General features: G+C 58.8%; 3 protein-coding genes across 4 annotated transcripts in view; all 3 read left to right on the top strand.

Moving 5' to 3' along the window:
• The window catches only part of PLEKHA6 (pleckstrin homology domain containing A6), a 56392-nt gene extending 53151 nt beyond the window's left edge, over positions 1 to 3241 (top strand). For both annotated transcript variants that reach the window (XM_058039664.1, XM_058039665.1), the window contains 5 exons: positions 83 to 247; positions 385 to 518; positions 987 to 1129; positions 2784 to 2905; positions 3154 to 3241. In XM_058039664.1, coding sequence (XP_057895647.1) covers positions 83 to 247; positions 385 to 518; positions 987 to 1129; positions 2784 to 2896 — 555 coding nt within the window. In that variant the 3' untranslated portion in view covers positions 2897 to 2905; positions 3154 to 3241. The remainder of the gene's footprint in view (positions 1 to 82; positions 248 to 384; positions 519 to 986; positions 1130 to 2783; positions 2906 to 3153) is intronic.
• A 3129-nt stretch (positions 3242 to 6370) lies between these two features.
• GOLT1A (golgi transport 1A) lies at positions 6371 to 8508 on the top strand. Its single transcript, XM_058039911.1, has 5 exons — positions 6371 to 6395; positions 7064 to 7155; positions 7232 to 7410; positions 8214 to 8277; positions 8470 to 8508. Exons 1-5 carry the CDS (start codon positions 6371 to 6373, stop codon positions 8506 to 8508), a joined length of 399 nt encoding a protein of 132 aa, XP_057895894.1.
• Positions 8509 to 15020: 6512 nt separating this feature from the next.
• Positions 15021 to 24634, top strand: REN (renin). Its single transcript, XM_058039752.1, has 10 exons — positions 15021 to 15761; positions 16470 to 16626; positions 16720 to 16843; positions 17127 to 17245; positions 18314 to 18510; positions 19297 to 19305; positions 20084 to 20206; positions 22286 to 22430; positions 22507 to 22605; positions 23398 to 24634. The coding sequence occupies exons 1-10, from the start codon at positions 15661 to 15663 to the stop codon at positions 23557 to 23559; spliced, it is 1236 nt and encodes a 411-aa protein (XP_057895735.1). The 5' UTR covers positions 15021 to 15660; the 3' UTR covers positions 23560 to 24634.
• The last annotated feature ends 1617 nt before the right edge of the window (positions 24635 to 26251 follow it).

The following is a 26251-nucleotide window of genomic DNA, read 5'->3' on the forward strand; positions in this document are numbered from 1 at the left end:
CGCCGCGGGGTGGCACAGGCGACAAGGCGCCACCGCGTGGGGACGCTGAGCGGGACGCCGTCCGTCTGTCCGTCTGTGGCAGGTGCGGCGGCACCGCAGCATCCACGAGGTGGACATCTCGGACCTGGAGGCCGCGCTGCGCTCCGACGAGCCCGGCAAGGTGTACGAGACGCCGCAGGAGGAGATCGCCCGGCTGAGGAAGATGGAGCTGGAGCCGCAGCACTACGAGGTGGACATCAACAAGGAGGTGAGGAGCACGGCGTGTCCCCGAGTGTCCCCGACGGCCTGGAGCAGGGTCCAGGCAGGATTTGGGGGTCAGCAGTGGGGGCTGGAGTCCCCAGGGTCCGGCACAGGGCACCACAGAGCTCGTCCCTCTGTCCCCAGCTGTCCACGCCAGACAAAGTCCTGATCCCCGAGCGCTACGTGGAGCTGGAGCCAGAATCGCCCCTGAGCCCTGAGGAGATGAAGGAGAAGCAGAAGAAGGTGGAAAGGATCAAGACTCTCATTGCCAAATCCAGGTGAGGCTGCAGTGCCCATGCCAGCCATGCCAGGGGTCATCCTGAGGGGCACTGACCACCCACCTGCACCCCTCCCCATCCATCCTGAGCAGAACTGGCCACCCACCTGCATCCCTTCCCTGGGCACCCTGAGGGGCACTGACCATTCATCTCCACCCCTCCCCTGAGCAGAACTGACCACCCATCTCCATCCCTTCTCATTCCAAGACCACCCAGCCACCTCCACCCCTTCCCTACCCATCCCAGGGCAACCCTACCACCCCTCTCTGTCCATCCCATCCCACCCCATCCCATCCCATCCCATCCCATCCCATCCCACCCCACCCCATCCCATCCCATCCCACCCCATGGATCCCATCCCATCCCATCCCATCCCACCCCACCCCATGGATCCCATCCCATCCCACCCCTCTCCCACCCCATCCCGGGGGTCCTGCCGGGGGTGCTGACCCCAGGTGCCGTCCCCAGCCTGCAGAACGTCATCCCCCTGGGCGAGGGGGAGGTGGACGCCCCGCAGGACCCCGAGGTGCAGCTGCAGGAGCAGGAGAAGAGGATCGAGATCTCCTGCGCCCTGGCTGCCGAGGCCTCGCGCCGCGGCCGGATGCTCTCGGGTGAGGAACGGGGGCCTGGAGGGTCAGAGCCTGCAGATCCCTGGCACAGCGAGGTGCCAGGAGGGCAGGGGGTGAGGGCAGGACAGGGGGACGGGTGATGCCAACAGCTCCCAGACCTGCCTGCCACACCTGGGGCTGCCCGCCTGGGGTGGAGCAGCTGTTTCCAGCTGGGCACAGCTTCCAGCATGAGAATAGGAGTGCCTGCCTGGGTGGCATGAGGTGGCATGAGATGGCATGAGGTGGCTGAGCGAGCGCGGTGGCACCCCACGCAGGGAATTGTGGTGGCACCCCAAGCTCGGGGAATCGTGGTGTCACCCCGTTGCCAGAGGGATTGTGGTGGCACAGGCTGGCACCTTGTGGCCGTGCATGGTGGTGCTTCATGCTGGGGGGGATTGTGGTGGCACGCTGTGCCCAGGTGAGCATGGTGACATCCTGTACCTGGCTGACTGCAGTGCCACACTGTGCCCGGGTGCCCACAGTGCCACACTGTGCCCGGGTGCCCACAGTGCCACACCATGCCTTGTCCATGAGGAGCCCTGCCGGGAGCTCACGTGTGCGTGCTGTGCCCAGCTGTCACTCTCTGTCCTTCCTGCCAGCTGTGGCTGCTGTTCCTGCCAGCTGTGACTCTGCCTTGCTCAGCCATGGCTGTTTGTCCTTCCCAGCTGTGGCTGCTTGTCCTGCTCAGCCATGGCTGCTTTTCCTGCCAGCTGTGGCTCTATCCTGCCCAGCTGTGTCTGTCTGTCCTGCCAGCTGTGACTCTGCCCTGCCAGCTGCGATTCTGCCCAACCTGCGCTTGCCTTCCCCCTTTCCCTTCTCTTTCCTCCCTGCCCCTGCCCTCTGTGCTGTCCCCTCCACTCTGTCCCTCCGCACTGTCCCCTCCGCTGTCCCCTCCGCTGTCCCCTCCACTGTCCCCTCCACTCTGTCCCCTTTGCTCTGTCCCCTCCTCACTGTCCCCTCCTTGCTGTCCCCTCTGCTGTCCCCTCCACTGTCCCCTCCATGCTGTCCCCTCCGCTCTGTCCCCACCGCTGTCCCCTCCGTGCTGTCCCCTCTGCGCTGTCCCCTCCACTGTCCCCTCCACTCTGTCCCCTTTGCTCTGTCCCCTCCTCACTGTCCCCTCCACTCTGTCCCTTCTGCGCTGTCCCCTCCTCTGTCCCCTCCACTCTGTCCCTTCTGCGCTGTCCCCTTCGCTCTGTCCCCTCCTCTGTCCCCTCCTTGCTGTCCCCTCCTCTGTCCCCTCTGCTGTCCCCTCCATGCTGTCCCCTCCGCTCTGTCCCCTCCGCTATCTCCTCCTCTGTCCCCTCCGCTGTCCCCTCCATGCTGTCCCCTCCATGCTGTCCCCTCTGCTGTCCCCTCCTCTGTCCCCTCTGCTGTCCCCTCCATGCTGTCCCCTCCGCTCTGTCCCCTCCGCTATCTCCTCCTCTGTCCCCTCCGCTGTCCCCTCCATGCTGTCCCCTCCATGCTGTCCCCTCTGCTGTCCCCTCCTCTGTCCCCTCCGCTATCTCCTCCTCTGTCCCCTTTCCGCTGTCCCCTCCGTGCTGTCCCCTCCATGCTGTCTCCTCCTCTGTCCCCTTTCCGCTGTCCCCTCCTCTGTCCCCTCTGCTGTCCCCTCCGCTCTCCCGCGTCCTTCACCCCTCTCTCCGTTTCTCGTTTCCAGCTCAGTGCGCCACCCCCAGCCCTCCCACCTCCCCAGCCTCCCCGACTCCACCGACCAACCCGCTGTCGTCCGAGCCGCCCCGGGCCGACGGCAGCCACCTCATGCGGGTGTGAGCCTGTGACGTAAGCACCTCTTCTCTCTGACGTCATCCCCTCCATCCCCTCGCTGCCACGTCAGCCCCGCCTCCTCCATGGACCGTGTACCGCCCCCCCCAAAGCCAAAGGGGGGAAAGGGGGGACCCGGCATGAAAAGCGGGGGGTCCCAACCTCCCCTGGATCCTCGGAGCCAAATCCCGGCCGTGTTTCCCATGGGGGGTGGGCGTGGGGTGGAGCCCCCCCAGCTCAGCCCCTCTGTCCTGTCCCACCCCCAGCTCAAGCCCTGGCTGCTGCTGGCGCCGCCAAGTTCCACGGGGCCACGTTTTAGTCCCCTCCTGAGGTGACACCGAAGCTCTCGCCACCGCCCTCGGTTCTCCCGGACCCCCTTCCCTCCCTCCGGCGGCGACAGCAGCGGGACAGGTGGCAGAGGTGGCACCGACGGGAGGCACGTCCCAAGAGACGGGCAGGGGGCTGGGATTGTCCCCAAGGAGCCACCAGGGCTGTCAGTGGACACAGGGACACCTCTGCACAGCTGTGACAGCGGCCACAGGGACCCAGCTGTGACAGTGGCCACCAGGACACAGCTGTGACAGCGGCCACCAGGACACAGCTGTGACAGCGGCCACCACGATACACCCGGACAGCTGTGACAGTGGCCACAGGGACACGCCTGGACAGCTGTGACAGTGGCCACAGGGACACAGCTGTGACAGTGGCCACAGGGACAGCCCGGATAGTGGCCACTGGGGCACACCCAGACAGCTGTGACAGTGGCCACAGGGACACACCGGGACAGCTGTGACAGTGGCCACCAGGACACAGCTGTGACAGTGGCCACCAAGATACACCTGGACAGCTGTGACAGCAGCCGCAGGGACACAGCTGTGACAGTGGCCACAGAGACACACCTGGACAGCTGTGACAGTGGCCACAGGGACACAGCTGTGACAGTGCCACAGGGACACAGCTGTGACAGTGGCCACAGGGACACAGCTGTGACAGTGCCACAGGGACACAGCTGTGACAGTGGCCACCAGCCCCATGGCGAGCACAGGACTCCTGGGACAGCCCCCCAAGGTCTGTGAAGGGGCTCTTGGGGTGGGGACCTGCCTGTCCCCACCACGGATGGTGCTGCCACCTCCCAGCGGACCCGGCTGCTCCCCCTCAGCTCTTCGGGTGCCGTTTCCCCTCCCTGAGCTGTGGCCCTGATTTTGGAGCCCGTCTGTGTCACCTCCGGTGGCTCAGCTGGAGGAAGAGGGGACAGGACGGACGGAGGTGGCACTGAGGGGACACGGAGGTGCCCAGGGGGGCAGAGCAGGGAATTGGGGTGCCAGGTGGGATAACGGAGCTGTGGGGTCGGCAGGGACCCCTCTGGAGGGTGGGGACGGTGCTGAGGAGGGGTTTGGGGACAGAGGTGTCACCTGGGGACCCGCTGGCACCCTCCAAAAATCCCTTCCCACAGCTCTCCAGCCCCTTCCAGCGGTTCAGATTTCCTGTAGCAAATTCCCCCTTTTCTTTATCATCCCGGAGAGTGGGAAAGAAGCAGAATCCCTGGAAGGATGTGAGCATGGCAGGGGCCAGGAGCTGGATCTCAAATCCCAAATCTCCAACCCCAAATCCCAATCCACCCCTCCTGGCCCCGTCCCAAACCCCCAGGACCCTCCCTGCATCCCAATCCCAACTTAGCAATACTTGTAGGATCCCTGGAGCCCTAAACTCCCATCTGAGCCTCCCTCAGCCCCTTTAGCTCATAAAGCTGGCCCTTTATTTTGCTATTTACATGCCTTAATATATGTTTGATGGAAATTCTACATTTATAATATATATCTATATTTGGTTTTTCCTCTTCTTTTCCCGGGAAAAAGCTCGTGCCGAGCGCTCTCTTCTCCACAGGATTTGTTGGCGCCAGCCCCGCCAACAAAAAAAAAAAAAAAAAAAAAAAAAAAGAAAAAAAAAGATTCTTTACCAATTTATCAGAGGGGGAAGGAAATACAAAAAAAAACAAAACACAAAAAAAAAACCAAAAAAAAAGAAGAAGAAAAAAAAAAAGGAAAAAAAACCTATTTAAAAAATATATCTATTTTTTCTGCTTTTATTAAAAGCAAATTTATTTAAAATAAAATATACAGAGACTGTAAGTTTGAAGAGAGGATGAGTTTATTTCCCTGTGTCCCCTCTCGGGTCACTGGGGCAGACCCCCCCCTTATTCTGGGGACACCTTGGGGACATCCTGAGGTGGCTGTGGGGCAGCAATTCCCATCTCCAGGACCCAAAGCTCCCACCCCACCCTTCCCAAAGCCACCAGCTGCTGTCCCCAAAGTACGACCCGGCCGCGATTTTATTTTATTTTATTTAAAAAAAAAACAATAATAAAAAAAAAAGGAAACCAAACCTTAATCAATTAATTTTATTTTGGTTATTATTTTTCATAAACACTTCATAAAGCAGTGACTTGTTAGCCCGGAAAGGATTCGCATCGGGAGGAAATAAAGAAATAAATAAATCTATTTATGCATTCGGAGAGGGTGGGATGGGAGGGCTTTGGTTTTCTGGGATATTTTCCTAGTGGTAGAGAAATAAAAATATCTATGAAACAACGACATTCTCGTGTCTTTTTTTCCCTGGGGTGGGCTTGGGTGTGGGTTTTAGTGTTGGGGTGGAGAAGCAGGGGGTGCTGGGGCTCCAGAGGCAGCTGCTCCTCCCTCTCGCTGTTTTTTGGGATTTGTTTTCCCACTGGGGTTGGGTTTGGTGCTTGTGGAGGTGCTGTCTCCGAAACTGTGACATGAAGCCACCATGTCTCCCTGGATCCAGCTTGTCCCCCCTGGAGCCACCATGTCCCCTTGGAGCCACCCTGAGCCCTGGAGCCGCCATGTCCCCTTGGAGCCACCGTGTCTGTCTGGAATCACCATGTCCACCTGGGGCCACTGCATCCCCCTTGGAGCCACCTTGTCCCCACTGGAGCCACCATGACCACTGAAGCCACCTTCTTCCCCCTGGATCCACCATGGGGTCACCATGTCCCCTTGGAGCCACCCTGACCCCTGGAGCCACCGTGTCCCTTCTGGAGCCACCATGTCCCCCTCGAACCACCTTGTCCCCACTGGAGCCACCATGACCCCTGGAGCCACCTTGTCCCCCTCAAGCCACCATGTCCTCCTGGAGCCACCATGTCCACCCGTGGCCACTCCCTTGGAGCTACCATGTCTCTCTGTAGCCACTGTGTCCCCCCTGAAGCCACTATGTCCCCCTGAAGCTACCATGACCCCTGGAGCCACCGTGTTCCCCAGGAGCCACCACTGGAACCACCGTGTCCCTTCTGGAGCCACCATGTCCCCTTGGAGCCACCGTGTCCCCCGCCGGAGGTGGCACCGTGGGCGTTCCCGGGCCGTTAATGATTCCCAGGATGACGTGGGGACTAAAGGGCTTTTCCAAGGGTCACCCTGCAAGCGGGGCCACCCTCGCCCGGCCTCGCCCAGCCCCGTCACCGCCAACATGGTGGCCCTGAGCGACTTCCAGCGTAAGCAGGCACGGGGTGGTCGTGTCCCGGCTGGAATTCCTGTCCCGGCTGGAATTCGGGATCCGGGAGCTCCGTGGGGACCTTGGGCACATCCCAGTCCTGGCTGGGATCCCCCCTGGATGGGGTGGTTGGGGCAGGGAGGGGTGAGGTGGAAAAGGGGATGGGCTGGGGAGATTCTCCAGGATCGTCCAGGGATCATCTCCAGCTTTTCCTGGAGGGAAAGGGGAAAGGGGAAAGGGAAAGGGGAAAGGGGAAAGGGGAAAGGGGAAAGGGGAAAGGGGAAAGGGAAAGGGAAAGGGAAAGGGAAAGGGAAAGGGAAAGGGAAAGGGAAAGGGAAAGGGAAAGGGGAAAGGGGAAAGGGAAAAGGGAAAGGGGAAAGCGGAAAAGGGAAAGGGGAAAGGGGAAAGGGGAAAGGGGAAAGGGGAAAGGGGAAAGGGAAAGGCTGGGCAGGGATTTCCCGTGGAGTTGTCCTTTGTGGTTCCTGATTTATCCGATGCCCTTGGGGGTTTCTGGAGCACCAACGGCCTCCTTCAGGCCTGGCCTGGGTGTCAAGGCTGGTCCTGAGATTTGGGAGAAAAGCCCAAAGGGTATTTTTGGGAAGGAGCAGGACAGGATGTGCCGGGATCCCAGGTGTGGAGCCTTTGCCTCTGCTCGCCCGTTTTCCACAGGGATTGGAGTGGGCCTGGTTGGCTTCGGCCTCTTCTTCCTCCTTTTTGGGATCCTCCTGTACTTCGACTCGGTGCTCCTGGCTTTTGGGAACGTGAGTAGGGCCGGCCTGGGGGTCCCCACAGCGGGATCAAGGAGCGGCCCTGACCCTCTCCCCTCCCTCCTCCCAGCTCCTCTTCCTCTCTGGCTTGGTCTTCATCATCGGCTTCCGGAGGACCTTCACCTTCTTCTTCCAGCGGCCCAAGCTGAAGGGCACCAGCTTCTTCTTCGGGGGGCTCATTGTGGTCCTCATGCGGTGGCCGATCCTGGGCATGCTGCTGGAGGCCTACGGCTTCATCTCCCTCTTCAGGTGCGGGATAGGATCCTGGGCATGGGATCCTGGGCATGGGATCCTGGGCATGGGATCCCTGGGATGAGATCTTCGGGATGGGATCTTGGGCATGGGATCATCAAAATGGGATCCCTGGGCATGGGATCCTGGGAATGGGATCCTGGGCATGGGATCATCAAAATGGGATCCCTGGGATGGGATCCTTGGAATGGGATCTCTGGGATCCTGGGCATGGGATCCTGGGATGGGATCCTAGGGTTGGGATCTCTGGGATGGGATCCTCATGATGGGATCCTCAGGATGGGATCCCTGGGCATGGGATCCCTGGGATGATCCCTCAGGATGGGATCGTGGGGATTAGATCCTCACAATGAGATCCTCGGGATGGAATCTCTGGGATGGGGTCCTCATGACGGGATCCTCAGGATGAGATCTTTGGGATGAAATCCCTGGGATGGGATCACTGGGATGGGATCCCTGGGATGGGATCCTGGGCATGGCATCCTGAGCATGGGATCCCTGGGATGAGATCCTTGGGATGGGATCTTGGGGGTGAGATCACTGGGATGGGATCCTCAGGATGAGATCCTTGGGATGGGATCCCTGGGATGATCCCTTGGGATGGGATCCTGGGCATGGGATCCCTGGGATGGGATCCTGGGGATGGGATCATCAAAATGGGATCTTCATGATGAGGTCCCTGGGATGGGATCCTCGGGATGAGATCCTTGGGATGAGATCCCTGGGATGGGATCCTCGGGATAGAGCCTGGGCTGGGGGATGCTCCCCAGAGCTCAGCAGAATCTTTTGTGTCCACACAGGAGCTTCTTCCCAGTGGCTTTCGGGTTTTTGGGCTCGCTGGCAAACATCCCGCTGCTGAGCCAGGTGAGAGGGGGCTGGGGACCCCTCAGGGTGGGCAATGCCCAGCTGGGATCCATCCCCCTGTGCCCCTCATGGTGGGCAGTCTCCGGCTGGGATCCGTCCCCACGGATGGCATTGCACAGGAAATGTCACCGCGGTGTCCCCAGAGCTGACCGGGTGGATTTTCCCGCTAACCCTGCCCTGTCCCTGTTGCAGCTCCTGCAGAAGATGGGGGACAGCGGCTCCATGGTGTGACCTGAGCAGTTCTGGGCTGAGTGGCTGCGATGGGACAGGGTGGGAGAGCCCCAGGTCTGGCTGTGCCCAAGAGCTGGGGACTCCTTTGTCCCCAGGACCCTCAGTGCTGGCCAGAGCCACCCCCCAGCAGGGACAGTGTCCCCTCACTGTCCCACGGGGCTCCTGAGCCAGGCTCCAAGGGCTATACCAGGCTGGAATCTGGAATTCCTGCAGTTATTTAATTCTTTTCTGTGAAAGATTTAATTTAATAAAAAAATATCTGAATGTGAGCTCGGACTTGGCTCCTTTCCATTGGCTCAGGGCTTGTCCCAGCACTGGCACCTCCTGATGTCACCAGGAGGCATCGTGGCCATGGCTGGAGATGGCACAGGGGCATTCCCATGGCTGGAGGTGGCACAGGGACATCCCCATGGCTGGAGGTGACACAAAAACATTTTCATGGTTGAGGATGGCACAGGGACATTCCCATGGCTGGAGATGGCACAGGGACATTCCCATGGCTGGAGGTGACACAGGGACATCCCCATGGCTGGAGGTGGCACAGGAACATTCCCATGGCTGGAGGTGGCACAGGGACATTCCCATTGTTGAGGATGGCACAGGAACATTCCCATGGCTGGAGGTGGCACAGGGACATCCCCATGGCTGGAGGTGGCACAGGAACATTCCCATGGTTGAGGATGGCACGGGGACATTCCCATGGCTGAGGATGGCACAGGGACATTCCCATGGCTGGAGGTGGCACAGGAACATTCCCATGGCTGGAGGTGGCACAGGGACATCCCCATGGCTGAGGATGGCACAGGGACATTCCCATGGCTGGAGGTGACACAAACACATTCCCATGGTTGAGGATGACACAGAGACATTCCCATGGTTGAGGATGGCACAGGGACATTCCCATGGCTGGAGGTGGCACAGGGACATTCCCATGGCTGGAGGTGACACAAACACATTCCCATGGCTGGAGGTGGCACAGGGACATTCCCATGGCTGGAGGTGACACAAACACATTCCCATGGCTGTGCCTGGAGGTGGCACAAGGACCTTCACGTGGCTGGAAGTGGCACAGGAACCTTGCCCTGGTCATAGCTGGAGATGGCACGGGGGACATCCCCATGGCTGGAGGTGGCATGGGGACATTCCTATGGCCAGCACTGGCTGCTGAGGTTCCTGTCCCCAGGAGAGCAGGTTGGATCCTCGGCCTCTGCAGGCTCCAGGAGCGCTGGTGAAGCTGGAGTTTAATTAAACTCAAAAGCAATCTCATCAAAGCTGCTCCTCCTTAACGAGCGGGAATTAATTAACAGGTTTGAGCTGAACCTGCTTCCTCTGGAGCGCAATGGGAGCTGGTGGCTCTGTGTCTGTTGTCAGCTGGCTGTGCCCGTTGTCACCCAGCTGTGCCCGTTGTCACCTGGCTGTGCCTGGGTGGCATTGAGGGATCCCAGAATCATGGAATGATTTGGGGTTTTAGGGATCTTCACGCCCATCCCATCCCATCCCATCCCATCTCATCCCATCTCATCCCATCCCATCCCATCCCATTCCCTGCCATGGGACACCTTCCCTTACCCCAGGTTCCTCCAAACCCCACCCAGACACTTTCTCCATTCCATCCTTCCCCATCTTCTCCAGGATCCTCCATTCCATCTCTCCCTATCTCATCTGGGATTCTCCATTCCATCCCTCCCCATCTCCTCCAGGATCCTCCATTCCTTCCACACCATCTCCTCCAGGATCCTCCATTCCTTCCCATCCCGGCCTGTCCAGGATCCTCCATCCCTTCCCACCCTCCCAGTCCAGCTTCTCCAGGATCTTCCCTTCCTTCCATCCCTCCCCATCTCCTCCAGGATCCTCCACCCCTTCCCTTCCCTTCCCTTCCCTTCCCTTCCCTTCCCTTCCCTTCCCTTCCCTTCCCTTCCCTTCCCTTCCCTTCCCTTCCCTTCCCTTCCCTTCCCTTCCCTTCCCTTCCCTTCCCTTCCCTTCCCTTCCCTTCCCTTCCCTTCCCTTCCCTTCCCTTCCCTTCCCTTCCCTTCCCTTCCCTTCCCTTCCCTTCCCTTCCCTTCCCTTCCCTTCCCTTCCCTTCCCTTCCCTTCCCTTCCCTTCCCTTCCCTTCCCTTCCCTTCCCTTCCCTTCCCTTCCCTTCCCTTCCCTTCCCTTCCCTTCCCTTCCCTTCCCTTCCCTTCCCTTCCCTTCCCTTCCCTTCCCTTCCCTTCCCTTCCCTTCCCTTCCCTTCCTCCCACCCCACCCTCATCCTCATCCCCGTCTCTCCAACCCACAAACCCATCCCCGCCGTGCCTGTGTCCCCCAAACCCTGACCCCATTTTGGGGGTGTCCCCGTCCCCCACAGCTTTTCCAGGCTGGGAAGGGCTGGGAGCTCCCTCCCCAGAGCTCCTCTCCGGAAGGATTTTCCCAGGAATGTTTTCCCCCCTCCCGCTCTGTAAATCCTCTCTCTGGCAGGGTTTTGGTTTCAAGCACCAGCTCCGGGTTTGCCCTGACGTCAATCCCCGAATTCCCCCGGTGCCGGTGCCATCCAGAGCCTCCCCTAAGCCCTTCCCAAAAGTTGTTTTTACCCTGGAGCTTTTTGGCCACCCAGATGAGGATCCTCACGAGCCTCCTGTGCTTTCACCAGCAGCAAAATCCTGGGTTAGAAAAGTGCGGAAAATACGAGGAAAGAGCAGAAATTCACCTCTTTTTTTCTGTGCTGCTGCTGCAGAAAAAATCCCTCAGAAAATCAAAGCTGTTTGGCCAAACTTCCCAATGATTTTGTTTGGAGTGGAAAGAGTTGAAAAAAATTTGGATTTTATTTTAAGGAAAGCACCCACACAGCCTGGCAGGAGAGAAGAAGGGATTTATCCGTGGGGAAGGCGATTGTTCCTCTCTGGGAAATGTTTTCCTTCCATTCTCCCTGAAAAACAGGCAGGAAAATAACTGGAAAATTCCCTGCTATTTCCAGAGGAGCTGCTCCTGGTGGGATCCATAATTGGATAAAACCCCAGGATTTTGGAGCAAGGTTCCCCACATGGACCCAGTGAGGGATTCCTGCCTTTCCCTGAAGCCCTGGAACCTCCTGTGCTTGAAAATTCCACTTAAGGGACGTTTTGGGGCTGCATGGGAAGAATTCTGGATCTTCCCTGTGGATCTGAAGGGCTGGGAGGGAGCTCAGCACTGTCCCAGAGCTGCCTGATGTCCCTGTCCCCTTCCTTTCCGTGTCCCTGTCCTTCTGACACCCCCAAAATCACTTTTCCAGGATTTTTAAGCCTTTTCCACCACAGCAGAGGGGACTGGGAAATTCCTTGGGGGGAAAGTGTCCCATGCTGGGGACGTCCCAGAGCCCTGGAGCTGGGACAGCCACTCCAGTGGCCACCCCAGAGCAGCAGCCCTTGGCTCTCTGATGGATTTGGGGACTTCATTTTTCCTGTTTTTCCTCTGTTTCCCATCCAAGGGGGTTTTGGGGTGACCCCAGTGGCAGGGAAGGGTTGTGCCCCTCTGGTTCCCCCATCCCAGCTCATCCCACCCTGGATCCCCCACAGGAGAGGGACAAAGCCATGCCCAGAATACCCCAAAATCCTCAGGGATCCCACAGATGTGGCCATGCCCAGAATACCCCAAAATCCTCAGGGATCCCACAGATGTGGCTGCCCTGGATCAGAAGGGGCTGGAAATTCTGATCCCCACCAATGGGGACCTGTTTTCCTTTTGAAACCCCAAATTCTCAAGGTTCCCATAGATGTGGTCATGCCCAGAATACCCCAAAATCCTCAGGGATCCCACAGATGTGGCTGGCCTGGATCAGAAGGGGTTGGAAATTCAGATCCCCACTATTGGGAACCCCTTTTCCTTTCAAAGCCCCAAATCCTCAGGGATTTTGAAGCCCCAAATCCTCAGGGATCCCACAGATGTGGCTGTTGTGGATCAGAAGGGGTTGGAAATTCAGATCCCCATTATTGGGAACCCCTTTTCCTTTTGAAGCCCCAAATCCTCAGGGATTTTGAAGCCCCAAATCCGCAGGGATCCCACAGATGTGGCCATGCCCAGAATACCCCAAAATCCTCAGGGATCCCACAGATGTGGCCATGCCCAGAATACCCCAAATCCTCAGGGATCCCACAGATGTGGCCATGCCCACAATACCCCAAAATCCTCAGGGATCCCACAGATGTGGCTGCCCTGGATCAGAAGGGGCTGGAAATTCAGATCCTCACCAATGGGGACCCTTTTTTCTTTTTGAAACCCCAAATTCTCAAGGTTCCCATAGATGTGGCCATGCCCAGAATACCCCAAAATCCTCAGGGATCCCACAGATGTGGCCATGCCCGCAATACCCCCAAATCCTCAGGGATCCCCCAGATGTGGCTGCCCTGGAACAGAAGGGGTTGGAAATTCAGATCCCCATTATTGGGAACTCCTTTTCCTTTTGAAGCCCCAAATCCTCAGGGATTTTGAAGCCCCAAATCCGCAGGGATCCCACAGATGTGGCTGCCCTGGATCAGAAGGGGCTGGAAATTCAGATCCCCATTATTGGGAACCCCTTTTCCTTTTGAAGCCCCAAATCCGCAGGGATCCCACAGATGTGGCTGCCCCGCATCAGAACGGGCTGGAAATTCAGATCCCCACAAACGGGGACCCCATTTTCTTTGAAGCCCTGCTGCACCCGAGGCTTTTCCTGTGGGGAACGGAGCTTGGCAGAGCCCGTGGGATGCCCGGGCAGGGATTTACAGCCGTGGGCTCCCTGCCAGCCCCTCTCAGCTCCTGACCCCGCTCCCTCCCCGCAACCTGCCCGGCCACGAGGCTCCGGGCAGTGACGCAGGGACACGGGTCCTGCGTGGGAAAAGACGTCAGGGATGGGGGCAGAGCCCCGTGGGGCTGAGCCCTGGGGGCTGCCGGGGTCAGCAGAGCCCTGGCTGCCAAAATCCCGCCGGGAATGAGGCAGTAAATGTCCAGATTTTGGGGGAATGTTGTTTGGAGTTTGTGGGGTGCGCCTTGGATTGGGGTGGCAGCAGGGCTCTGAGTAAATCCCATAAACAGGAAGGTGATTGTGGGGCTGGGCTGGGGTGGGGGGGAATGTGGCCCCCTTCTGATCCAGGGCAGCAACATCTGTGGGATCCCTGAGGATTTGGGGGCTTCAAAAGGAAAACAGGTCCCAAATTATGGGGATCTGAATTTCCAGCCCCTTCTGATCCACAACAGCCACATCTGTGGGACCCCTGAGGATTTTGGGGTATTCTGGGCAAGGCCACATCTGTGGGATCCCTGAGGATTTTGGGGTATTCTGGACATGGCCACATCTGTGGGATCCCTGAGGATTTTGGGGTATTCTGGGCATGGCCACATCTGTGGGATCCCTGAGGATTTGGGGCTTCAAAAGGAAAAGGGGTCCCAAATTATGGGGATCAGAATTTCCAGCCCCTTCTGATCCAGGGCAGCCACATCTGTGGGATCCCAGAGGATTTGGGGTCCTCAGGGTTCACCCACGAACATTTTTATTGCCTTCGGTGTCATTTCCCACCGAGATTCCCGAGGCTGGGAGACCCTGGGAGCTGCAGGGATGATGCAGCACCCCTCACCCTGGGCTGGGCACTGCCAGGGGGGCACAGCAGCCTGGAGGGGGGGCCCAGGGGTGCAGCTGGAAGCTCCTGAGCAGCGTCTCCCATCTCAAACACCAGGATCTGACCCCGTAAGGAGCAGCTGGGGTGGGTTTGGCCGTTCTCTGCTCTGAGCTCCAGGTCTGGTTTAACAGAGCTGGGCCCTGGGGGGTCCCCCAGAGCATCCCCCAAAAGGGCTGAGGGGGCTGGGGGGTCCTCACTCGGTGTCTCCATGGCCAACAGGGCTGAGTGTCCTTTGCCATCCCCATTCCCTTGGGGAAAATCCCACCTGCAAATGGAGTTTGGGGACATCTCCTTGGCCAGGACGTCACCCAGACCTGTGCCACCACCCAGCACCCCCAGCAGCTCTCCCAGGTGGCACCAACAGGGATTTGTGCCCTTCAGGTGCAGTGCTGGGGAGTGGAGGAATTCGGGAGCAATGAACCCCATGGGATGTGGGATCCATCTCTGAAACACCCACAGCTCCCCTTGGCACGTTCCTGCCGGGCACAGGGGGCATCCTGGCCCTGCCAGCCTCCATGGGCACTGTCCCAGCCACCCGCCCGGTGTTCTCCATGGCATTCCCAGCCTGCCCAGTGCTGTCCATGCCATCCCCAGTCTGATGGGCATTGTCCATGCCATTCCCAGTTTGCCCAGTTTGATCCATGCCATTCCCAGTCAGATGGGCATTGTCCATGCCATTCCCAGTTTGCCCAGTTTGATCCATGGCCATTCCCAGTCTGCCCAGTGCCATCCATGGCATTACCAGCCTGCCCAGTGTCATCCATGGCATTCCCACCCTACCCAGTGCCATCCATGGCATTCCCAGTCTGCCCAGTTTGATCCATGCCATTCTCAGCCTGCCCAGTGCCATCCATGGCGTTCCCAGACTGATGGGTATTATCCATGGCATTCTCAGTTTTCCCAGTGCCATCCACGCCATTCCTGGTCTGCCCAGTGCCATCCATGCCATTCCCAGCCTGATGGGCATTATCCATGCCATTCCCAGTTTGCCCAGTTCGATCCATGCCATTCCCAGTGCTCTCCATGGCATTCCCGGTCTGCCCAGTGCCATCCATGCCATTCCCGGTCTGCCCAGTGCCCTCCATGGCATTCCCAGTTTGCCCAGTGCCATCCATGCCATTCCCAGCCTGCCCAGTGCCATCCATGCCATTCCCGGTGCCCTCCCTGCCATTCCCGGTCTGCCCAGTGCCATCCATGCCATTCCCGGTCTGCCCAGTGCCCTCCATGCCATTCCCAGCCTGCCCAGTGCCATCCATGCCATTCCCGGTGCCCTCCCTGCCATTCCCGGTCTGCCCAGTGCCATCCATGCCATTCCTGGTCTGCCCAGTGCCATCCATGCCATTCCCAGTTTGCCCAGTGCCATCCATGCCATTCCCAGTGCCCTCCATGCCATTCCCGGTGCCCTCCCTGCCATTCCCAGCCCTGCCCCTGCCAGGGGAGGAGGATCCCTCAGGGATGGAGGATCCCGGGCTATAAAAGCTTCTTCCTCCCCTCCGGGAAAGGGACGGGACGGAGGCGGCGGCGGGGAGGGGACAGCGGGGACACGATGGCGGTGCCACCCAGCAGGAGGCTGCGGCGCTGCCTGCTGCTCCTGGCGGTCACCTGGGGCGCCACCTTTGTCCCCTCGCCAGCGCAGGCTTTGCAGAGGTACCCGCAGCTGGTGGGACCCTCCCGGGGCTGTCCCCGCTTTCATTGCCGGGCTCTGCTCAGGAGGGTGAGGGGTGCTTCATCCTCATCCTCCTCCTCCTCCTCCTCTTCTGCTCTTCCTCACTCCTCTTCCTCGAGCACCGGTGGGACTCCACGAGCGCGGGGGTCTTTCCTAACTTAATTTAGGAGCGCTCTGAATCCCAAATGACCGAGTTTGGGGCCGGGCTCGGGGTCTGCGCGTGTCCCCAAGGCACCTGGGGGTCCCCACCTTGCGGTGGGAGCAGTGGGGAGCTGCTGCCATCTAGAGCCACCAGGCTGGAGCTCCCGAGGCCGGGAATGCCGCTGGAAGCTGCCGGGGGGGATTGGGGGGATCCCCCGGTTCCCCCCAGCTCTGTGCTGCCCCCCAGGATCGCCCTGAGGCTGCGGGAGATGGGGGTGAAGGTCTTTCGTAACTTAAACCATTTAGGAGCACTCTGAATCCCAAATAACCGAGTTTGGGGCCGGGAGAGGGGACAGGGGGTGTCCCCAACCCACCTGGGGGTCCCCAACCCACCCGGGGGTCCCCAACCTGTGGTGGCAACTGTGGGGAGCTGCTGCCATGTGGAGCCACCATGTGGGCTGGAGCTGGAAGCTGCCGGGGGGATTGAGGGCGATCCCCCGGTGCCCCCCCAGCTCTGCCCCCGATATCCCCCCGATGCTGCCCCCCAGGATCGCCCTGCGGAGGATGCCCTCCATCCGCCAGACGCTGCAGGAGATGGGCGTGAAGGTGCGGGACGTGTTCCCGGAGCTGCGCCGGGCCACGCGCGGAGCAGGGGACGGTCCCCGCAACGGGACAGCTCCCACCCCGCTCACCAACTACCTGGATGTGAGTGTGGCCCTGCCCGATGTCACCGTGATGTCCCCCAGCAGCCCAGCTGGGCTCGGTGTGAGCCATGGGGTGCTCCCTGTGCCCCCCCAGACCCAATATTTCGGCGAGATCAGCATCGGGACCCCCGCGCAGACCTTCAAGGTGGTTTTTGACACGGGCTCGGCCAACCTGTGGGTGCCATCCTACAAGTGCTCCCCACTCTACAGCGCCTGTGGTGAGTAAGGGGGGGCATTGCCGGGGCTGGGGGTGACGTGACCCCCCAAAATCTCACTGACCCTCCTCAAAAACCTCAGTGTCCCCCCAAAACCTCAGTGAGCCCCAGTGCTGCTCAGAGCGGGTTGTGGGGTCTCGTTTCTGACGGATTTTAACATGAGGGGTGTCTCTGTTGGTGTCCTGGCAGTGAGGTGGGGTGGACCATTATCCACCTCCCCCGGGGGGTTTTGGGGGGACAGAGGTGCTCTGTGCCCCTCTGGGATGTCCCTTCTCCCTGTCCCCAGTGTCCCACAGCCGCTACGACTCGTCCAAGTCGCGCACATACATCGCCAACGGCACCGGCTTCGCCATCCGCTACGGCACCGGCAGCGTCAAAGGCGTCCTCAGCCAGGACATCGTCATGGTGAGCCCTGGAAGCCACAGAGCCCCCAAAATTCACACACCTGGGATCCACAGGACCCCCAAATCCACGCAGCTGGGATCCACAGAATCCCCAAAATTCACACACCTGGAGCCCACAGAATCCCCAAAATTCACACAACTGGGATCCACAAAGTCCCCAAAATCCACACAGCTAAAATCTGTAGAATCCCCAAAACCCACTGAGCCCCCAAATCCACACACCTGGGATCCATAGAAACCCCAAATTCCACACACCTGGGATCCACAGAGCCCCCAAATCCACACACCTGGGATCCACAGAGCCCCCAAATCCATACATTGGAACCCACAGAACCCCCAAATTCCACACACCTGGAATCCACAGAATCCCCAAACTTCACACATCTGGAACAACCCATAGAATCTCTGAATTCCACAAACCTAAAACCCCCAAAATCCACACACCTGGAAATCACAGAATCCCCCAAAATCCACACACCTGGAAATCACAGAATCCCCAAAACCCACACACCCGGAAATCACAGAATCCCCCAAAATCCACACACCTGGAAATCACAGAATCCCCAAAATCCACACACCTGGAAATCCCAGAATCCCCCAAAATCCACACAACTGGAAATCACAGAATCCCCAAAATCCACACACCTGGAAATCACAGAATCCCCAAAATCCACACACCCGGAAATCACAGAATCCCCCAAATCCACACACCTCGAAATCACAGAATCCCCAAAATCCACACACCTGGAAATCACAGAATCCCCCAAAATCCACACACTGGATCCCACAGGATCCCCAAAACCCACACACCTGGAAATCACAGAATCCCCAAAATCCGCACACCCGGAAATCACAGAAACCCCCAAAATCCACACACTGGATCCCACAGAACCCCCAAAACCCACACACCTGGAAATCACAGAATCCCCCAAACGCACACACCTGGAAATCCCAGAATCCCCAAAATCCACACACCCAGAGCCGCTGGCTCACCCAGGACACACACGGGGTTTTTTGAGGTATCACCCCTCCCATCACCCCACAAATTCCCCCCCGTGCCCTCCCGCAGGTGTCGGACATCCCGATCATCCAGGTGTTCGCCGAGGCCACGGCGCTGCCCGCCTTCCCCTTCATCTTCGCCAGGTTCGACGGCGTGCTGGGCATGGGCTACCCCAGCCAGGCCATCGATGGCATCACGCCCGTCTTCGACCGCATCCTGGCACAGCAGATCCTCCAGGAGGACGTGTTCTCTGTCTACTACAGCCGGTGGGGCTGAGGGGCACCCCCAAAAGGGGGTTGGGGGGTCACAGGATGGGTTGGTGGGTTGGAGGGATGGGGATGGGGATGGAGTAGGAGGAAGGGAAGGGGTGGAGGGACCTGGAGGAGATGGGGAGGGATGGAATGGAGGATCCTGGAGGAGATGGGGTGGGAAGGAATGGAGGATCCTGGAGGAGATGGGGTGGGATGGGATGGGATGGGATGGGATGGGATGGGATGGGATGGGATGGGATGGGATGGGATGGGATGGGATGGGGATGGGATGGCATAGAGGATCCTGGAAAAAATGGGGACGGAGGTAGATTGAGGATCATGAAGGAGATGGACTGGAAGGGTGAGAAGGAATGGAGGATCCTGGAGGAGATGGGGTGGGATGGGATGGAGGATCCTGGAGGAGATGGGGTGGGAAGGAATGGAGGATCCTGGAGGAGATGGGGTGGGAAGGAAGGGAGGATCCAGAAGGAGATGGGGTGGGATGGAATGGAGGATTCCTGGGGGAGATGGAATGGGAGGGTGGGAAGGAGATGGAGGATCCTGGAGGAGATGGGAGGGAAGGAATGGAGGATCCTGGAGGAGATAAAAGGGAAGGAATGGAGGATCCTGGAGGAGATAAAAGGGAAGGAACGGAAGATTCTGGAAGAAATGGGATGGGAGGGAGTTGGAGGATCCTGGAGGAGATGGGGAGGGATGGAATGGAGGATCCCCCGGGTCTCTGGGTGTCACCTGCATCCCCTGGGCTCCCTGGTGCCTCATGGAGCATCCCTCTCTTTGCAGCGCTTCCAAGTAAGAAGACCCAAAGCATGAGCGCCCTCCAGGCCACCCACTGCCAGCCCCCCCTGTCCCTCGGTGTCCCCCGGTGTCCCCCGGTGTCCCCTGGTCCCTCTGCCAGCTCCAGGATGTCCTGCCTGGGTTCTGCCCAACCTCAGGGGCCACCACACCCAGCTGGTGACAGTGTCACCTCACTGTCCCAGCTGCCGACAGGGCCAGCAGAGCCTCGGGGCTGTGGGGTTTTTGGGGAAAGGGGAATCAATTCCTGCCCGGGTGGGATTTTTGGGAAAAGGGGAATCAATTCCTGCCTGGGTGGGATTTTTGGGAAAAGGGGAATCATTCGCTCTGGGCTGCAATTTTTGGGGAATGGGGAATTTCTCTGTGACAGAGCTAGGATTTTTGGGGAAAGGGGAATCACTTCTTGCCAAAACCGGGATTTTTTGGGGAAAGGGGAATCGCTGTCTCCAGGCTGGGATTTTGGGAGAAAGGGGAATTGCTCCTGATGGGATGAGATTTTTAGGGAAAGGGGAATTGCTCTCTCCAGGTTGGGATTTTTGGGGAAAAAGGGAATCACTCCTTGCCAGAAGTGGGATTTTTGGGAAAAGGGGAATTGTTCCAGCTGGGATGAGATTTCTGGGGAAAGGGGAATCGATCCCTGCCTGCCTGGGTGGGATTTTGGGGGGGAAGGGGAATCGCTCCCTCTGGGCTGGGATTTTTGGGAAAAGGGGAATTGCTCCACGCTGGGATGAGATTTTCGGGAAAAAGGGAATCCCTCCCGCTGTGTTTGGCACAGGAACGCTTCCCTGAAGCCCGGCGGGGAAATCATCCTGGGAGGCAGCGACCCAGCCTATTACACCGGCGACTTCCACTACCTGAACGTCAGCAGGAGCGGCTTCTGGCAGATCCGCATGAAGGGGTGAGGGCGGGGAGAGCCCGGCACGGCCCGGGAACCCCCAATTCCCGGCATCTGAGGTGGGAAAGGCCTTTGGGATCATCGAACTCGGTATTAGCCCAGCACTGGCAGGTTCAGGGCGGGATTTCGGGGATTTCAGGGATGTTTTCCCTCCCCGTTTTTCTGGAGAGGAGGGGGGTGGGCTGCTCTCCTCAGCAAGGAGCCAGGAGCAGCTGGGAATGCAGAGGGGGTGGCACCGTGGGCTGAGATTCCACCGGGAGCTGCAGTTGGAAGAGTTTAACCCGTGTCAGTCCTGCGGGAGGAGCTGGAACAATCCCGCTTTGTTTAATCAAAAAAAAAAAGAAACCAAAAAAACCCAAAAATCCCCCAAAAAATCAGCCCTGCAAATGACGGAGCTCAGATCCCACCTTGGAAAAGCTGGGAGCAGCACGAGCCTGGCTGGGGTGGGGATGTGACACTCCTGGTGGCACCGGGGAACACTCGGGATGAGTGTGACACTCCCAGCAGCACTGAGGGTGTCACCAGGGATGCTTGGGTTGGATGTGACACTCCTGGGAGCACCCTTGGTGTCACCATGGGACATTTGGGTGGGATGTGACACTCCTGAGAGCACACTTAGTGTCACCACAGGAGATTTGGGATGGAAGTGACACTTCCAGGAATACCCTTGGTGACACCAGGGCACACTTGGGATCAAATGACACTCCTGGGAGCACTCTTGGTGACACCAGGGGACATTTGGAATGGAAGTGACACTCCTGGGAGCACCCCTGGTGTCACCACAGGAGATCTGGGATGGACGTGATATTCCCAGGAGCACCAAGGGTGTCACCAGGGATGTTTGGGTTGGAGCTGTCACTCCCAGGGTGTCACCATGGGAGATTTGGGATGGACATGACATTCCCAGGAGCACCCTTGGTGACACCAGGGGACATTTGGGATGCGTGTGACATTCCTGGTGTCACCAGGGAACACTCAGGATGGACATGTCACTCCTGGGAGCACCCTTGGTGCCACCATGGGACATTTGGGTGGGATGTGACACTCCTGGTGGCACCAGGGAACACTCGGGATGAGTGTGACACTCCCAGCAGCACCAAGGGTGTCACCAGGGATGCTTGGGTTGGATGTGACACTCCTGGGAGCACCCCTGGTGTCACCATAGGAGATCTGGGATGGACGTGATATTCCCAGGAGCACCCTTGGTGACACCAGGGGACATTTGGGATGCGTGTGACATTCCTGGTGTCACCAGGGAACACTCAGGATGGACATGTCACTGCTGGGAGCACCCCTGGTGACACCAGGGGACATTTGGGATGGAAGGGACACTCCTGAGATCACACTTAGTGTCACCACAGGAGATTTGGGATGGAAGTGACACTCACAGGAGCACCCTTGGTGACACCAGGGGACACTTGGGATCAAATGACACTCCTGGGAGCACTCTTGGTGACACCAGGGGACATTTGGAATGGAAGTGACACTCCTGGGAGCACCCCTGGTGTCACCACAGGAGATCTGGGATGGACGTGATATTCCCAGGAGCACCAAGGGTGTCACCAGGGATGTTTGGGTTGGATCTGTCACTCCCAGGGTGTCACCATGGGAGGTTTGGGATGGACGTGACATTCCCGGGAGCACCCTTGGTGACATCAGGGGACATTTGGGATGCGTGTGACATTCCTGGTGTCACCAGGGAACACTCAGGATGGACATGTCACTGCTGGGAGCACCCTTGGTGTCACCATGGGACATTTGGGTGGGATGTGACATTGCCGGGAGCACCCTTGGTGACACCAGGGGACACTTGGGATCAAATGACACTCCTGGGAGCACTCTTGGTGACACCAGGGGACATTTGGAATGGAAGTGACACTCCTGGGAGCACCCTGGGTGTCACCACAGGAGATTTGGGATGGAAGTGACATTTCCAGGAACATCCTTGGTGTCACCAGGGGACATTTGGGTGGGATGTGACACTCCTGGGAGCACCCTTGGTGTCAGCAGGGGACATTTGGGATGGACGTGACATTCCCAGGAGCACCCTGGGGACACTCAGTGCCACCCCTCCCTCTCCAGGGTGTCTGTGGGAGCTGAGATCCTGTTCTGCAGGGAAGGCTGCTCGGTGGCCGTGGACACCGGAGCCTCCTACATCACCGGCCCTGCCGGCCCCGTGTCCGTGCTCATGAAAGCCATCGGGGCCACCGAGGCGGCCGAAGGAGAGGTGAGTGACAGCCACCCCCCTCCCCGTGTCCCCACGGCCGCCTGGCCCCGTCCCAGCGCTGTCCCCTCCCCTGCAGTACGTGGTGGACTGCGAGCAGGTGCCTCAGCTGCCCAACATCTCCTTCCACCTGGGAGGGAAGGTCTACGGCCTCAGCGGCCCGGCCTACGTGCTGCGGGTGAGTGTCCAAAACCAGCCCCAAAACGCTGCTCCTAAACCCTCCTGTGGGGTGGAGGTGCCCACCCGAGCCAGGGTGAGCTGTCCCTGCGTCCTTGGGTGGTTTGAGGGGGGATTTGGGGTCAGGCAGGGATGGGTTTTGGTGGGGTTTGGATATCAGGAGAGGTTTTTCATGCTGGAACAGCGGGAAGGGGTTCACAGTGGGCAAATCCACGTTTTCCCGGTGTTCAGAAAATTCCATGGTCCCCCGAGCAAGGAGCACTGTGGCCGGGCAGGGGGTGACACTGGGACTGTCCCCCTGTCACCTGCATCACCCCTGCAGCAATCCCAGCACCTCTGGGTGGCTTTGCCAAACCCAAAGCACTGCAGGGAGGTCACCCCAGGCACAGGGTGGGATTTTGGGGGATTTTTGGGGCTGGCTGTGCAGTGAAGGAGCTGGTCCTGATGATCCTCATCCAGGATATTCCATGATCCCCAAACAAGGAGCACCAAGCAGGGGGTGTGGAACTGGGATACGGTGACACCAAAACCCTCGCCCTGTCCCCTCCATCACCCCTGCAGCAATCCCAGCACCTCTGGGGGGCTTTGCCAAACCCAAAGCACCGCAGGGAGGTCACCCCCAGGCACAGGGTGGGATTTTGGGGGATTTTTGGGGCTGGATGTGCAGGGGAAGGAACCGGCCCCGACGATCCTCGTTAGGATATTCCGTGATCCCCAAGGAAGGAGCACCGTGGGGTGACACTGGGACTGTCCCCCTGTCCCCTCCATCACCCCGCGGGTCTCCTTGCTGCAGCAATCCCAGTACGGTGAGGACGTCTGCGTGGTGGCTTTCTCCGGGCTGGACATCCCCCCTCCGGCCGGTCCCCTCTGGATTTTGGGCGCCACCTTCATCGGTCACTACTACACCAAATTCGACCGGCGCCACAACCGCATCGGCTTCGCCACCGCCCGCTGAGGGCCGGGGGGCCGGGCTGGGGCCGCAGAACCGGCCTGGAGGATGCGGGAAGCAGTGAGAGAACATCAGCTCCCTTCCAGCTCTGCCACCTCCTCTCCAAATCTCGCTGCTCCCGCTCCCAAAGCCCCGCGGGGTTCCCGGGAGCCGAGCCTGGAGCGGGGCTGTGAATCCCAGCCGGATCCTCCGGGCGCTTTTAGGGCGATGTTCGACGGCAGGAGCAGCGCTCAGCGCGGGGATTTGCTGCTGGTGCGGCTGAGGGACCTCTGGGACTGTTTGTTGTTCCTAAATCGGGGGCCATAATCGGTGTTTAAGGATGGTTTTAGCCGGTGTCAGCCCTGCCTTTCTTCGTGAGTTCGATATTAAACAATTTAAAGCACCAGGAGGATGAGAGAAGGGCTGGTCTTGCAGAGACGGGGGGGTCGGATATTTATATTTAGGGAACTGGGCCACAAATGTCCCTGTGCCACCTCTTCATTTGTGCCCCTGCCACCCCATAAGGGTGCAACGCCCTCCCCAGCTCCTGTGGCCAAACCGAGGGCTCTGCAAAGCTCCTCCTGCAGCTGGGATGGTGACAGGAGCTCTGGTGTCCCCCTGGGGACAGGGACAGAGCTGTGCCACAGCTACCCTCCAAAGAGGGGACACTTCCTGCGGGTCTGTGTGACGCAGGACGGTGGCTCCCATCCCAGGGTCTGTTTTCATGAAAAATCAGAGGTTTTTCTCTGCCCTGGGTGTGGAGATGCCCCTGGAGGTGCCCCCTTGTGCCAGCTGGCCTGGAGGGAGGGACAAGGCCCTCTCCCAGCTGGGGGGACATTCCCAGTTCCAGATCCCCGTGCCAGGGGAACACGGGCTGGCCTCCAGTTTGACCAGTTCAGGGGGCTGGGAGCGGGAAAGCTGCTCCTGGAGCGAATCAGGATCTCACCATGGAGGTGGCAGGAGCTCCTCGCCCTCGGAGCTGCAGAGCTGAGGAATTCCTGGTGCTGAGGAACCGCAGAGCTGACAATTCCCAGCACCAATAAATTCCCAGAGCTGGCAATTCCAGCACTTGTGAACCCCAGAGCTGACAATTTCAGTGCTGAGGAACCCCAGAGCTGACAATTCCAGCACCAATAAATGCCCAGAGCTGACAATCCCAGCACCAATAAATTCCCAGAGCTGACAATTCCAGCACTTGTGAACCCCAGACCTGACAACTTCAGTGCTGAGGAACCCCAGAGCTGACAATTCCAGCACTGATAAATTCCCAGAGCTGCCAATTCCAGCGCTGCCAAATTCCCAGAGCTGCCAAATCCCCTCTCAGCCTCAGGGATATTTGGGAAGGGGATCCCGTGGCTGCTGAGTGACCCTTCCAGCACCTCCCCCTAAGCCCCCAGCCCTTCATCCACCCCTCCCAGCCCAGATCCTCATCCTCTGGTAGCTCCAGAGCGAGAGGATGAGCCTGGGGTGGATGTTTGTCCTCCTCTGCAGCCTCTCCGTGCTGGGATGCACAACCCAGGAGCTCCGGGGATGGGAAAATTCCAGGGATGGGAAAATTCCGGCTCCTTTGGGTGGGATGTGATTTTTTCTTCTGTCATCTCCAGCGCCGGGGTGGTGGCATTGGCTCCTTGGGGCCGTGGGGTGGAGGGAAGGGATGAATTTCTGCTCTCATCCAGCTTTTCCTGAGCCGCCCAGGAGCCGGGAAACAGCGGCAGGGAGGGATGGAACCATCAGAAAAGAGGGAATCTGCTGAGGTCAGGGCATCACATCCTTCTGAGATGCTTGGGGAGAGTCTCCCCCTTCCTACAGGAGGGAAATCCCGCTTGGAAATATCCCTAACCTGAAAAAACCCACCTGGAAACATCCCTAACCTGGAAAAACCCACCTGGAAATATCCCAACCTGAAAAAATCCACCTGGAAATATCCCTACCTGGAAAAACCGACCTGGAAACATCCCAACTTGAAAATCCCACCTGGAAATACCCCAACCTGAAAATCCCACCTGGAAATATCCCAGCCTAAAAAACCGACCTGGAAATATCCCAACCTGAAAAACCCACCTGGAAATATCCCAACCTGGAAAAATCCACCTGGAAACATCCCTAACCTGGAAAAATCCACCTGGAAATATCCCAGCCTAAAAAACCGACCTGGAAATATCCCAACCTGGAAAATCCACCTGGAAATATCCCAGCCTAAAAAACCCACCTGGAAATATCCCAACCTGGAAAATCCCACCTGGAAATATCCCAACCTCCTCTGCCCGGCTCTCCACAGTCTGGAGAAGACTCGAGTGGGTACAAAAGGTGCCCTCAGCCCCCGCCACGGCTTCTGCCACATCCCTCAGCTGGAAAAGGCCCAGCCCGGCCTAAACCGGGATGCTTTTGGCTGAGCCGGTTCTGTTCCAACTCCGCGCACTCGTTTCAAGCGGTGAGAGTTAAAATCCGCCCAAGCCGCTGCCGGGCCCCTTAAAGCGGGTTATTAACACCTCTAATCGCTGCTCCGGGGGTCATTTCCCGCTGGATGTTGCGGCCCTGCCTGCGGGGCTCCGCTGGCCCGGATTAGATCGTTCCGGCCGAGCAATTAGGCCGAGCTCAGCCCGGCAAAGCGCGGCATTAATTATGCCCGTCCCATTAACACTGGCAGGGCTGGCGCTATTTATGGCAACACGGGAAAATGCCCGGCGGGGTTTTTGTCCCTCAGCTCCCTTAATTTTTA

Source organism: Melospiza georgiana, chromosome 23 (genome assembly GCF_028018845.1).
Source record: "Melospiza georgiana isolate bMelGeo1 chromosome 23, bMelGeo1.pri, whole genome shotgun sequence".
In the NCBI taxonomy this organism is placed as follows: domain Eukaryota; kingdom Metazoa; phylum Chordata; class Aves; order Passeriformes; family Passerellidae; genus Melospiza; species Melospiza georgiana.